Here is a 15,664-nt window from a genome sequence, read left to right on the forward strand (position 1 = left end):
CAATTAAAAGAAAAAAATGGCACTGAACAGAGGTATTGACAGCACTGCTCCCAGGAGACAATTTATTAATGAAAATCTCAGTGCTGTCTATGTACAGGTCACCTCCCTATGGTCAGGGAGGCCCAGAATCACCCATACCATATAGACCATTGCTGCTGTTCCTGTTGTGCTCCTACCACAACTAGACTGTAAGACCCTGCTACTGAAGATACCACACTGGTTGTAGGACTTGAGGAAGTTAATTTTGAACTGACCAAGAAACTCTCCCTGCTAGCTGGCTTTTCCAGTGGTAGAAGGTGCTGTGCAGGCTTCTGGGGGGCAGAAAGGGCATCAGTGGTCTTATCCAGTGCTGGATCCTGCATGTTGCAATACTGACCTGCCAGGCAAGATAGTACAATAAAGGCAAAACAGTTTGTCGGGTAACCAGCCACTCTCTTGATTGGATTTGAGGCCTGCTCCACAGGATTACGTCATTCTTGGTACTGCTGAAAACACTGTGAAAACCCAAGGCTGGAGAAGTGATAGGCTCAAAGGGAGAGGCTGTTGATAGTTGGACTAAGTGGTCATGTTGTCCAGCTTCTTTTAAATACTCATGTTTATGTGCTGATTCCAACCTTAGTCAGAGAAACTGCTCACTGTGTCCAGTGGTGGTTAATTCACAACTGTTTAAAGTGCTAAGAGTCAGTGACTGAGTGGTCAGCAGTAGATGCTGTAGATGCCGGAGCTCAGTGCTCCCAAGGCTCAGGGAACACTGCAGAAGAGGGAGTGGGAAGAATCTAACAGAGGATGGGAGCAGTGTTTTGAAATGCTCTCCTCTGGACATGTCATCACATCAGTGGCACAGACGAACTCACAGCAGTGGTGGTTGCCTGCACACAAACAAGCCGATTAAAACTTCCAACATGGAAGGAGGGAAGACTTGCAAGGTGCCACCTCTGACTGAGGATTTATTGGTAGTGGGTGGCTGCCAAGGAAGGGAGAGTCAGTTTTGGGGCTGGGGTGCTAGGAGTCTGCTCATGCCTTGTAGAGGCCTTCCACACTTACGTGCATATGGGAGAGGGAGATTTGTTGCAAGTATGAGGGAACTGGAGAGAGGGAGTGTGGGGTGGCTGTGAATAAGATACACTGTAAATGTGGATGGAAATTTTAAATAATTTTTAAAATAAAGAACATTGTCCTATGGCTATATGGTAGCATGAGTATGTTACTACTCGTTACTTCAAAGATGCTTTTAAGGTTTCAGCAATTATCCAATGCTTCTGTAGAGCAAGAAGTTCTAGACAAGTAGCACACTATTTAATTGTTATGTCTGCAGTGGTTCCTCAAATCTCCCTGTTGGTTACATAACCTTGACACCTAGTAGCATTATTATCAACCTGAACAGTTAGTGAACAAAGAATTAGGTGCATAGGTGTGTGTGTGCGTGTGCGCGCGTGTGTGTTATAAAGAACATGTAATTAAACTATTACCACATGGTCCATTTTAGTTTCTTAGTTTCTGCATTTGTAACTCTCTTCTCTCTTGTATAGAAACCTGAGTCCTATTAGTACTAATGTATTTGTTTTCTCGGCACCAGCGTACCACCGCTGGCACTGCTGATGCCTTCTCATGCAAATGTTCTTTCACTTTAGTTAGGCCACTGACACCCAGTGCCACAACTCCTTCCACTCTACCCCATGGAAGGAAGCCTTCTTACCCAAAGTGGATTTCCTACCTTGCTCCAGATTGACCCTCCTCTTCTCCCCGCCCCTCCTATACATCTACCTTTTACCCCTCTGTAGCTGTGAAACCCTGTTGTATGTCATTCTGGCTTCCTCACTTTTGTATAAATGCCTGCCTGCCTTAGTCAGAGCTGGTGGCTTTTAGTCTATGTTTTATGGGAAGAAGGGCTCCCTCCTTTTCCTCTTACTTGCTTAAAATTCGCAGTGCTTTAAGGCTAATCCCAGAGCCTTTTTTTCTGGAATCTTGACTTAGGAGCGCAGTTCTTCCTGCTGGAAAGTCACGTTACGCATTTCTGTTCTTTATTGACTATATATATAACTCTGGTATCAGGGATAATTTTTTATGAGTTTTTTTTTTAATGACTCTTAAGTATTTTTGTTTGTTTGTTTGTTTTTTCCAGTCATAGGTGGGAAGGCAGGTTGAAAACCTTTCTAGTCAAATTTATGGTAAAATTCCTTTATTTTTAACAAGGTTTAACAGCTGAACTTTGCTTCATTGTAGATTAGTAAATCCTAGGCTGGTAGTTGAATGATAGTAAAATTGAATAATTTAAAAAGAAAATATTTAACTTCTAAGGAAAATAATTTCTTGATTTGCATATAGTTTATGCATAATTTATTAAATTATCAAATTTTCATTTATATAGGCTGTTTGTGCTTTATATAGTTCTCAGGTAAATGGATTTAAATGAGGATGCTTTAGTTAAATAAAGTAGCATCAGGCTCTAACAATGTGGCTTTAGCTTTGTTTGTTTATTAAGTTGAATAATTGTATAATGTACAGACTTCTCTGTAAGTTTGGTGAGCGCCTCAATTCACAAACCACTCTGTAAACACACGTGTGTGATGGTTAGTCGTGGCTAGTCTCATCACAGTGTGTTCATATTTGGACACTGTATTCATTATTCAGTTCATTGTTAGAAAAGCATGCAGTTGTGTTTCCTTCTTGTCTCCTAGTGATAAGCCCATGGAACATTTTACAGAGTAGATCATCGACAGGGAATTGAAGGTCAAGTGTGGTTGCATGTGACTGCAGTTGGAATACTTGGGAGAATGAGGCGAGAGTTATCTGGGCTCAGGAGTTTAAGCCTCTCTGGGCAACACAACGCAACCCTATCTCAACAAAACAAACAAGCAAACAACGCATGAATGAGGAATTGATGGGAAAAATGAAAGTGTGAACAGAGAAATGAAAAGTGTGAGAGCGCACACCTCTAATCCCAAGTCACCTATATATTGAGGCCTGTCTTCCGGAAGAGGAGGAGGAAGCGTACTTGCTTTGTTCTGTCATAGCTAGAGGCCTGAGGCCAGGGTGGTGGCCTTTGACATATAGTGTCATATGATAGGAGCTGTCCTCCAGCGTCCATATGGGTGCCCCTCCTCCCCTCTCTCCTTCCTTTTTCTTTTTGAAGAAAGGGTTTCACTAAGCTCAGGCTGCCCTGGAACTTACTCTGTGGTTTAGGTTGGTTTTAACTCTTGTTCTTAATTTTTCTGCCTCCTTAGTGCTCCGGTTATAGCCATGTCCCCTACTCTGGGTCATGGGAGGTGGGGAGATAAATAAGGTCGCAGAGTAATTTAAAAATTTCCTACTGGTTGTTGTTGTTATTATTATTTTTCAGTGATGGGGATCTAAGACAAGCTAGGCCTCACCTACTAGGCAAGTGCTGTACCCTGGAGCTACACCTAGCCCTCACTGGCTATTATGACTGTACCATTTAGTCCTGCATTGTCAGTTTTACAGTACTGTGCATAGGAAGGTCTGCTGTAATGACTTCATTGCTTGACTGCATTCTGATTTTAGAATATTTTTAGCATGCAGATTTCCTAAACCTGAGATGGTCATTGTGAAGCGTGCGAAGGAGGTATCAGCAGCAGAGAGCCCTGATACTTTCGGTACAGTACAATCTTACAGTGTTGTTTGGCAGATGTTGATTGCAAATAGCGAAGCATCTATGTGACAGCACTTCTTGCTTGTTAGAAATCCAATGCTTAAGAACATTTCCTTTGCACTAATATTTTAGATTTTTAGCAGAGTGTTTCCATTGTCTCACCCTGGCCTGTGGTTGTGATTGAGTGATAACTGCATGCTCAGCTAATGAAAGGGTTCAATTTGTGACCATGAGACAGTAACAGCCACGTAGCAGCTCATGCATTTCTGCTCCATGAGGAGGTTGAGACAAGAGCTTTCCTAGCTTAAAACCACCCTGGGCTAAGTAGTGAGACTTATGTCGGTGCTCCTCCCATACGTAGACATGCAATCTTAAGTAGTCTAAAAGTTTATATAAGTTCTAAGTTCATGTTAATGCCAGAGTGAAAGAGAAGTGAAAGGCTGTTTAGCTGTCGTTTTAGATTTGGTAGTTGTACATTTTCATATAGTAGCAGTGGTGGAATTATATGTATATGTATTTATATGTGAAATCTACACAGAGAAAAAATAGTTTAAAATCAATATTCTTTGTCCTAATTTTAATTCATAGTCTATTTAGCATTTAATATTAACTAGTAAACTTTTAGCATTGCCTAAGAATGCAATACAGTGTGTGAAAAGATAGAGTTAATTTATGCCTTTATGGGTTAATGAAATTTTGTGAGGATAGGAACTGAATACCACTCAGACAGTGTTTAGAACTTGTTAGAGACGAGTTGTCAGAGCTTCAGAGAACTATAGAGGCACATGTGTGGGCACATCTTTGTATTCACATTAACATACTAGTTCCTTGTCTGTAAAATCCTACTATATTCTGCTTTGCTAATTCTGATGCCAGTGTGATAAACAAAGTAAGCAGGTAAGCATACACATTTAATGCTAGCATCTTGGAGAATAGTTTTGGCTTTGAATTATTCTGGAGATCGTTATCAATGTAAACATAGAGAAATACTCTCAGCCTTATAGCCTACAGTGCACATTCTCAGCAGTTACTGTGCTGCTGAGCGGTAACTGAGCTAACAGTAGGTGTTATTTGGTATCAGCTCTTGAAACTTGGTCTTTAGTTATGCCCCTTGTTGCTCCACCTCTTTGTGAACATTTAGGCAGTGTCCCTCCACAAGCTACCAGCATACAATAAAGAAGGGCACAGTTGAATCTTCAGGAGTACAGAGATTTAAATCTCTCATGAAAGTGTGTTCAGGATTTGGCAATTGTCAGAGCAGGCGTTTGCATCAAGCCCTGATTTTTAGTTCAGTTTGATTTCAGGACAGCAGATTTGTTCAGGACTAGAGATGAAGATTAGGCCTAGACTGGAAGCCATAGAGTTCCGAAACCAGCAGGAATCTGATGTGTGCCTCTTCCCTTCTTCCCATTCATACAGTGTTTTATCTGATGATCATGATGAGCTGTATGGGTTTCTTATTTTCTTTTTCATGATGAATGATGATGAGGTATATCTGACTTCTCACTTTCTTTTAAATGACTGATGTTTGAAAACTATGTCTAAGAGAAATTGTATCCTAGAAGAGAGGGAAAACAAGTTGAAGAGCATATTGGTATTTTAACTGCAGTTTTCTTTCTGTTTGAAATACTAAAACATGACCAATGTCTTGATAATGCTGTGTAAGTGCATGGCATTATTTTTGATGGTTCTTTATTTTCTCTTGGAGGTTTATTAAATAAGAGAATTTGAACCTAGGATCTAGGTTGGGGACTAGCGCTGTACATCATGACTGAGTCACTGTCTCTGTGGCTACATCTTCACATCTTCAAAGCAGAGAATCTCCTGGAGGCCATGCTCAGGGGCATTTAGAGTGGATAGTTCTTAGTTGTCATGGACTTTAGGGTAACAATAAAAAGTTTAGAATCCCTACTGCTAGTAGTGGTTTCCATTTTTCATCATATGCAAAACAGCCGTGCATTTGCTTCTGGGGGAGGCAGCACCCACTGTGAGAAGCTTTTCATCGATAATCTCTTATGAAAGAGTTCATATTTGAAGAATGGCAGAAAGAAAAAATGGTAGCAATTGACTGAAAAAAAATCTGTTCTTTCCTTGATGTTAAGCAATTTTATTTTAAAAATGAATGTCTTTGGGGGTGTTATGTAATCATACTCACAGACAGATGTACTTTTTATGATACTCTATGATAGGCAGATGTTTCTAGCTCAGTTTAAGTGTTCATGTGTAATATTATGCATGGTTATATGATTATTTTTCAAAGAAAAAGCTAATACCCATATTAAGTGAAAGTAGCAGGACTTAAGGTTACACTGTTGTTTACTGTATTAGAAAAAAAAGATATGTTACATGTAATAGTAATTTCCTGTCAATCACAGGCATAAAGGCAGAAGTCTCTGTTAAGCATGTGTAACTGTGGCCTGTACACAGCTACATATGTAAAAGCAACCACACACCAATGGTTTGGTTGGTTATCTTAAAAAACAGAAAGATACTGTGAAATGGAAGAGAGGAGGAAAATAAATTCTTGTACCTCAGCATAGTAATTATTGCTTAAGCCAGAATTTAATAGATCAGTAAATTCCTATCTAATTGAGCACTTAGCTTTCTTGTCAACACCACTGGTCATGTCCTGTTTTTAGCTGTGGTGCCACTGGCCCAGTGGCTCCTCTAGGTCCTGGACTGGGTGCAGTTCAGCCTTATGGTGCCCATCAGCTTCTCCAGAAGGTCAAGGGGATGACACAGCTCTGCTAGAGCTCTGAGCAGGAATACCGTACATAAATATATAAATACACATACAGACACACACACACACATATATATGCATATGTATATATGTGTATCTTACAATAAGAAATTTTAATTGCTAAATAAAATTACAGGATCACATTCAAATACTTTCATGGGTTTAACCCAAAGCATGTACTTAAAATGTAATTTCAAAATATTTACTTGAAATCTTTATTTAGAAGGGCCTATCAATAAGCTCTGCCAAATCAGTTTTCTTTGCTGTTTCTAAAGACTGCTCACTTTTTTTCCTTGTAAGCATGCTACAGAGCCATGATTACGCAGTGTTATAAATCCCTGTTTTGGTGCCTGGCTTTTGTCTTCTAATATAACTAGCTAAATTATTCTGCATGCAGCATGGTTTGCATTTTGTATACTTTAAGGCATTACTGTGAATTTCATCATTCTCATTTGATGTTTTTGTTCTCATTAAGAAGTAAACAGACATCCATTTTGCCTGGGATCGTAGTTCTCTGATTGCTGTTTTAAAACATCAGTTTTGTCTTTGTTCTCCCTCCTGAGTTCCTTAGTAGGTGACACGATTTGAGCTGCTGGCTCTGCTCCCTGGGCAGATGCTGGGTGGATGTGCAGTAGGCAGGTGTCCAGAAGGCAGGCACCGGCTCTAGCTTGTATTCTGTCGTCTCAGAGAGAAGCTGTTTTGCTACTTAAGTTTATTAAAAGGATTTAAAAAATATTTTTCTTGATTTTTTTATATGCATAGCAATAGGCTGAAACAAACCATTATATTTAGAATTACCTTGTGATGAGAGCACAATCAGTAAATAGAGTTAGATGTTAAGTACTTGGTTTTTCAAAACTTCCATAATTTCAAATTGACTTTTATTATAGAAAATGTAGTTTAATTTAATGTGTTCAACATTAAAATAACAAATCGTAGTTTTCTATTAAATAATATACAATAGGTTATTGTATGTCATGAACTGCATTTCTGCTTTTCAGAGCCAGTTGCTGTAAACATATTGTATAATTCAACAATAGAAAGTAAAATATGGAAATTGTAGCTATCTCACTTACGCTTCTATTACAGTTGTTTGATTTAGTTTAAAAATTTATCTTTGATCCACTTGGACTTTAGTTTTGTGCAGGGTGATAAGTATGGATCTATTTGCATTTTTCTACATGTAGACATCCAGTTAGACCAGCACCATTTGTTGATGATGCTGTCTTTTTTCCATTGAATGGTTTTGGCATCTTTGTCAAAAATCAGGTGTCCATAAGTGTGTGGATTTATGTCAGGTTCTTCTATTCCATTGATCCACCAGTCTGTTTCTATGCCAGTACCATGCAGTTTTTAGTATTGTTGCTCTATGGTATAGTTTGAGATCAGGGATGGAGATACCTCCTGAAGATCTTTTACTGTAGAAAATTGTTTTAGCAATTCTGGGTTTCTTGTTATTCCATATGAAGGTGAGAATTTTTCTTTCAAGGTCTGTAAAGAATTGTGTTGGTAATTTGATGGGAATTGCATTGAATTTGTAGATTGTTTTTGGTAAGATGACCATTTTCACTATATTAATCCTGCCAAGCCATGAACATGGGAGATCTTTCCATCTTCTGATATCTTCTTCTAATTTTTTCTTCAGAGACTGGAAATTTTTTTCATACAAGTCTTTGACTTGCTTGGTTAGGGTCATACCAAGGTACTTTATGTCCTTTGTGGCTATTGTGAAGGGTGTTGTTTTCCTAATTTCTTTCTTGGCCCTTTTGTCTTTTGTATACAGGAGGGCTACTGATTTTTTGAGTTAATTTTGTATCCAGCCACTTTGCTGAAGGTGTTTATCAGCTGTAGGAGTTCCCTGGTAGAATTTTTGGGGTCACTCAGGTATACTATCATATCATCTGCAAATAGTGACTATCAATGCAGATGCTGAGACTTATGGGCAACCTTTGGGCAGAGTGCAGGGAATCTTATGAAAGAAGTGGGAAACAGTAAGATCTGGAGAGGACAGGAACTCCACGAGGAGAGCAATAGAACCAAAAAAATCTGAGAACAGGGATCTTTCCTGAGACTGATACTTCAACCAACTATGCATGGAGATAACCTAAGACCCCTGCAGAGATGTAGCCCATGGCAGTTCAGTATCCAAGTGGGTTCCATTGTAACAGGAACAGGGACTGTTTCTGATATGAACTGATTGGCCTGCTCTTTAATTACCTCCCCCTGAGGGAGAAGCAGCCTTACCAGGCCACAGAAGAAGACAATGCAGCCACTCCTGATGAGACCTAATTGACTAGGATCAGAAGGAAGGAAAAGAAGACCTCCTCCATCAGTGGACTTGGGGAGGGGCATGCATGCAGAGGGTGGAGGAAGGGAGGGATTGGGATGGGAGGAGGGAGGGAACCACAGGAGTGATACAAAGCCAGTAAAGTGTAATTAATAAAGAATTAAAAAAATTATCTTGTAGAAGAGTTAGAAAAGAAATACACCAACAAGTGTAGGTTATTCTAAGAAGTATTATATAAATTTTGTTAATATTGATAAAATTATCTTTAAAGGAAAATATGGTAAAGAAGAGATATAGGTTAAATCTTAGAGTAAACTCAGGTTTATCCTTTTTTTTTTTTTGTTAGAATCTTGTCATTTAAAAGAAAGTGACAGTTGGAGCTTGAAATTTTTTTTAAGTTTCTTTCTTACTTGTGTTTTGTCTACAGCTCAAAATGTTTTCATAGAGTTTGACCTGAATGAAATGCAAGCTGGGCTCAGTGCCTGCCCTGGAAGCTGCAGCCCTTGAGTGGCTGAGGCCAGAGGTCCACTGGTTCCAATCTAGCCTGCCTGGACAGCAAAGGGAGACCTCCATCCCAAGCGAAGCAGCATGGTGGGGTTCATTAGGCATACTTTTTCTGGGAGATATTTTATAGCTTTAGCCTTTAAATACATGTCTTGTTTTTATTTTGGTTCAGTGATACCACAATAAAACATCACTTAATGAGTTTTTTGAAGAATACAAGAGATTTAGAAACAGAATTCTAAGTATGAAAAAAAAAAACAAAAACTAATTAAAGTATCCAGTAGAAAATTAACCTGCTGTATATATGTCTAAGTTAATAGACAGAAAAGCTCAGTCTAAAAATATTGATAAATTTTGTTATAAAAAATCATTTTGGCAAGGGCAGATGAGCTATAAACACTGTTTTCTCAAGATAACATCAAATAACTGTATATTCACTATGTTTGTTCTTGCATAGTTTATTTTACTAATAACTTTGCTGTAAGTGCAAATTTATATAACTTTTATTAGTCTTTTGAAAACCGTATTAAGGCACACGGTCTTTTGTCACCAGAATAAATTGTTTTGGGAATTTGATGTTAGAAAATGGTTTCCTCAGGTAGAGTAAAGGTTTGATTTTTCATGAACAAAATTGATTTTTTTTTTTCACTAGGGAAAAATGTGTTCTTGTGAAAGACACAGCAAAAATAAGAATTTACTCCACCATGCTTCTTTTGTTGGTTTTGAACCCCGTTTTCGGTGATTGTGACACATCACAGACTTCAGCAACTAATAATGATTTCAAGGGCAAAAGCATGTTAGAACTGTGGTATGTCTTGTAGATAACAGAAGTCACATGTACATACTGCAATTCTGAGTGTTATTATATGTTGAGTGACCATAGGTCAAAGACACTGATGTCTGCCTGGCATGTTTGATCACCTCCCACTCCTTACCCTCCAGCACCTGTGTGTGTGTGTGTGTGTGTGTGTGTGTGTGTGTGTGTGTGTGTGTGTGAAGATTGACTTTGCTTCCTTGAGAACAAACAGTGCCTTTGAATCTGTCCTTTTTCCTCTGTGATAATCCCTCTCCTTTATCAGAGGCTAAGCAGTAAGCCTGGGGGACTTGTGTTTTTTGGTAGACTTAGAGTGTGCTTAGTTCCTTTCATTGCTTTATCATAAGGAAAGTTATCCACTGCTAAGGCAGAGTCTGGACAATGGTTTTACCTATTTTTTTTATTGAAATCTCTAATTTTTAAAAATTTTATTTGCATTTTTATAAGTTATAGTTTATTCACTCTGTATCCCAATTGTAGCCACTCCCCTTGTCCCCTCCCAACGCCACCCTCTCTTCCTCTGCCCCTCCTATGTCCCTCCCCCAGTCCACTGATAGGGGAGGTCCTCCTCCCCTTCCATCTGACCCTAGCCTCTCAGGTCTCATCGGGACTGTCTTTCATAGTCATTCTCTGTGGTCTGGTAAGGCTGCTCCCCACTCCCTCCCAGGGGGAGGTGATCAAAGAGCCAGCCACCGAGTTCATGTCAGAGATAGCACCTGTTCCCCTTACTAGGAAGCCAATTTGGAGACTGAGCTGCCACGGGCTGCATCTATGTAGGGGTTCTAGGTTATCTCCATGCATAGTCCTTGGTTGGAGTATCAGTGTCAGAAAAGACCCCTGGTCCAGAATTTTTTGATCTTTTGCACTGGAGAATGGTTTTAAACTTTAAGCTCTATTGTTTGTTGTGCTAAAAGCTGTTGTTAGTGTATTTTGTTTTTTTTTTCTTCTCACAAAGTAATAATGATTGACATTAGGATTTTGTTTCTCCAGTCTGTTCTTAAAGTGTCCACTGAGAGCTGGCCTTTTTATCTGCTACTGCATTAAAGCTGCTCATCTGTACTGCTGCCATGTCAGGCTGTCAGGGCCTCTGACCTGAACCGACATACGCTCAGCCTGCTGTCCCCACAGGCAGTTCTGTTTCTCCAGAGTACATTTTCACATTTATATAAAAGGGTGTATTTCAATGTCAGTGGTAAACTATTTTAATGTAAATCACATTTTATGTGTGAACTATGGGTAAAATCTAGTAGGGGTATCCTAGGATTGAAGCAAATGTGAGCTCTAAATGGCAGTATTTGCTTTACTGTAGTTAGGTCATAGGGTTTCTATAACAGTGAAGATTCAGATCTAGGGTTACTATCCACAGTATGGTATCTGTTTTTGGATTTTATGTCTTTTTTTTTGAGACACGGTTTCTCTACATAGATGGCCTTGAACTCACAGAGATTATTACCTGCCTCTGTCTCCTGCATGCCTGGTTTTGTTTGTTTGTTGAGACAGGGTCTTGCTATGTAACCCTAGCTGAGCTTGAACTCAGATCCACCCTCCTGTGCTCTCTGTGCAGAGCAGGGATTACAGGGGACACCAGTAGGCTGCCAGAAGAGTTTCTACCGATGAGAAAGCTTCCTGGATATATTCCAGTATAGCAAAATGAAAAACTTAATTAGCTAGAGTTCAGTTTATTAGAACCTACCCTACAGTTAGTCATTTCCTCTCCCAGCAGATGTCTCATTAGAAACAGAAGAAAAAACAACTAAACAATGGGCCGAGAATTCAGAGTCAACTTCTCAGAACATCACCAAGGTGTTCTGGAACCTTAGTGGCAAGCAAAGTGTGAGTGCAGCCTGAATGATTTTCTGCTTTCTTAGGGTGATTGGCACTGTGCTGTATGTCTGCAATCAACCCAATTCTCAGACCTCTGAATGGCTAAGCAACAAAGCAGATGGGACAGAGGGGCTGATAAACCTGTGCTCCAGCAATGGAACCCCTGAGAGAGCTTCCTATGTGGCCTGGGTTCCTTCTCAAGCTTAAAAAATTCTGTTTGACATCAAATCTCCAATTATTCTGCCCCCCCCCAACAACAAAAACCTCTGCATTTTTTCCTTATCCTTGTTTGCTTTTCATTCTCTTTGTCTTCCGCTTCTTATCTAACTTGCCATTTTCTTTACATGAACAGAATATAAAGCTTACATATTTATGTTTAAAGCACCTGGGTTAAATGAATTTTTATTTTTGAAATAGGAGGGGGGAAATGCTCTTTTCTGAATCACTTGTGGTTTCTATAGTGACTGCCTTCATTTTTACATTTCCTAGATAAACAGTAATTCAGCTTCATAGTGGGGATTCTCATGTGGTACATTATATCAATCATCAAGGAATAAAAGTCAGCTACCCTTCAGGTGGTTACAGTTTTTTACAAGCTATTTCTGGCTCTCTGGTTGGTTTGGTCACTTAGTAAACTGGGATTCTTCATCTTTTGTTAACATTTAAAAATCAACCTTTGTTTTAGATTTATTATTTTACATGTACAGGTGTTTTGCCTACGTGTATGTCTATGACGTTTGTAGTGGTTTGTCCCCATTGTTTCCGGGTGACGAGGAGATAGTCAGACCATCATGGCAGAAGGGCATGGAGCAAAGCTGCTCACCCCATGGTGGCCAGGAAGCAGAGACTGGAAGGGCCTGGGCACAATTTTCTAAGCATGTCTTCCAGTTAGGACCCACATCCTACCTTCTACCACCTCCCAAAAGTGCCACAATTCTACGACTGTAAAGGATGAATCCATTGAGGTAGTCAGGACCCCAGTGATTCAGTCACTTCCCCAAAGCTGCACCTCTGAACCCTACCTCACTGGAACCAAGCTGTCAACATAGTCACCCTCTGGGGAACAAATGTATATAGGTTCTTCTCTGTGAGTCAGACTCATTCTGCTGGGCTGGGTTAGGAGAGAGAAGATGGAATTATTGACCTTTGCAGCTTTCACAGATGGTGGGATGGTCTGATTGGAGGACTAGCTATTTGCATTTTGTAATAATTCTAAATTTTTACATGTAATGAGACATACTTTTGTTAATACTTGGAAAAACTTAATGTCATATATTATTTATTGCCTCTTGGCCTTTTGACTAAAGATAAGTATTTGCCACTTCTTATAAAGAGTATGTTATTATTTGTTATTTGGAATAATAACACTATTCCTTTTTTTGGTTGTTTTAGTGTGTAGACTACTTATTCTAATAGTATAGCCTGGAAAATTAAAAAATTCAGCATATTGTTAAATGGCATTAATTGGAGGACATGATTCAAGCCAGTAAAACTATTGTTGTAATGACATTGCTTTTGAAATGAAATTTCCAAGTGGTTGTGGTGGTAAAGCCCTGGTATTTTAGCATTTGGAATGAGGAAGCAGGAAATTGCATATTTGAGGCCAGCCCGGACTGTATAACAAGACCCCGTTTATAAATAAATAACTAAATAAAAGCATATTTGAATGATTTTTTTTCTTCTGTCAGTATCGGTTTGTATGTATTTCTTAAGAGTTCCTATGTTGAAGACAAATTATATTTCTGGAGTATGTTTCTATTGTAATTGACGCAGATGGGTTCCTTGCATAGTGATGCCATGACCTAACTAAAAGAGCACCCGCGTGCGCGTGTGTGTGACCCACAGCATATGCGAAGCTGTGTAGTTCCTCATCTTGTGGTTTCCTTGAAACCAATATTCTTTAAAATGGATAATTTTGATCTACTAACCTAGAAGTGTCTTTCCATTTTGTCTGTGTGTTGCTGTACAGTCGTAACTAATTCTTGCCCTGTACCCTTTCTCTCCCTTAGAAAAGTTGGAAGCTCTGCCACCCACTCCAGGCCAGCTGAGATATGGTAATGGTTCTACAATTGTTAAATTGATACGTAGCTCTCTTTGGACCTAAAGGAACTGTTTCTTATAATAATCAATTAAGTTATATAGTAAATTAAGAATGGATTATCCTATTTTTCATGTAGGAGTACTTTGTAAACCTGGTTGAAGATATATCACAATATTATGGGATATCTAATATTTTAAAAGTGTTCTTATCATCTAATAATAAAAGTAAGTTTATGTTAGACGTTTTCTTAATTTGCAGGGAAATATGCATCAAATTTACTTCGTAGGCAAAAGGATGTGCTGGATTTAAGTTAGGTAACTGCAGAACTTAATTTTAGGTTCAGGCTAACTGTTCTCTGATGCAGAAATTGTTTCTGGGTAGCATTCATAGTGCTAAGAAAGTAAGTGAAGTTCATTTGAGGAGGAAGAACTTCGTTACTGAGCTCTACTGTTCTTCCTTTTCTGTTATGATAAGGATGAATATTTCAGGTTAACATGAGAATGATGTAAAACAGTTTAGGGTCTTATTAAAAGACAATGCAAAAGAAACATTTAAAAGTGTGGTGAATTTGAGTAGGTGATAATTAAGCAGGTAATTAAATATTCAATGTGATTTGCTAACAACTGCTTAGCTATAGAATAGTGTTTGCCAAAGGGAATTGAAGGAATAGTGAAATAGTAGGAGATCATTATTCATTGGAAGGCAAATTAAACAACTAGGAAAAAACTAATGATAGTTCTTTTTTTCTCTCTCTCATAGGTAGAATATAATTTATGTTAGAAATTAGTAACTTTCCTCAAACACCAAAACAATTTAAGAATTCTTTAAGATCTCTCTTTCCAGGTAATCTTTCCTGATTCTCGCAGCCCAGATTCCTAAGTCTGCATTGATAGCATATACGATACTATTATAGTTTCTTGTAGGTGTTGCTGAATTAACTGTTTGTGTGAGTAAGTTTGTATGGTCTAAATCCTTTAAGACAAGCTTCATATGTCTTTGTATCTCAAGTCCCCAGTGGGATACCCCGTGCATACTTCTCCTCTGAGAAACTTCATTTTTCTCCTTTTAATTAAAGTAGTTTTTTTTTTTTTAAATTTCTATGACAGATTTATTTAAATATAAACAAGAAGATCTACTTCAAGTTCAAGTTGATTAGTATGGCACCACGCCTTAGTTTTCCTCACCAGGCTCCTCCCAGGATAAACAATCAGTATCACCTTAATTTAATGCCATTAGCAGCTTGTTGAGATGCCATCATATTATTCAAATATGAGGTAATTTCAACGGACGTCTCTGTTATTCTGCCGTGTTTGAGTTTCAGAGACCACTGAGAAGGTTATGTGTAGATATACCCAGGCAGGTTTCTCTTCACTGTATGGCCTTCACTGGGTGACTTTAAAGTTTCTCATGATCCCTTTTCCCTACTAAGTTTATATTGTAGTTGGAAGTTAGGGTTGTATGTGTGTTTTGGAAACTTTTTTCTATAAAACGTCAGTATGTTTAGTAGGCATCCAGTGGACTTAGGTGAACAGCGAGGGAAGCAAGGTGGGGTTCTTGAGTTGAATCCCAGTTTTTGAATGTGACTTTTACCATCTTGATAGCTTTTGTAGTAATAATCACAATGGAATATTTTGGTCTTCACTGTGAACATTCTTACTGTGACAAGTAACACTGAAATGACTGGTTTTATCTAGAACTGTAACTGTAATAATCTATACATGATGACACATATTATTATGCTGAATATGGTATTTCTTTGATACTAGTTGTGAGTGGAAGTATTTTTAAAAATTTTTGCCTATTAGCCTTCCCTGATGGCAGAGCTTACCATAGCAATATCA

General features: G+C 38.6%; 1 protein-coding gene across 1 annotated transcript in view; it reads left to right on the forward strand.

The window, feature by feature from the left end:
* Tmem65 (transmembrane protein 65) overlaps positions 1-15,664 on the forward strand; it is a 42,401-nt gene that overhangs the window by 12,786 nt on the left and 13,951 nt on the right. Inside the window, exon 2 of the mRNA XM_055626743.1 lies at positions 13,792-13,836. Within this exon, the coding sequence (XP_055482718.1) occupies positions 13,792-13,836 (45 nt within the window). The remainder of the gene's footprint in view (positions 1-13,791; positions 13,837-15,664) is intronic.

Source organism: Psammomys obesus, unplaced genomic scaffold (genome assembly GCF_907164565.1).
Source record: "Psammomys obesus unplaced genomic scaffold, mPsaObe1.curated_primary_1811, whole genome shotgun sequence".
Lineage (NCBI taxonomy): Eukaryota > Metazoa > Chordata > Mammalia > Rodentia > Muridae > Psammomys > Psammomys obesus.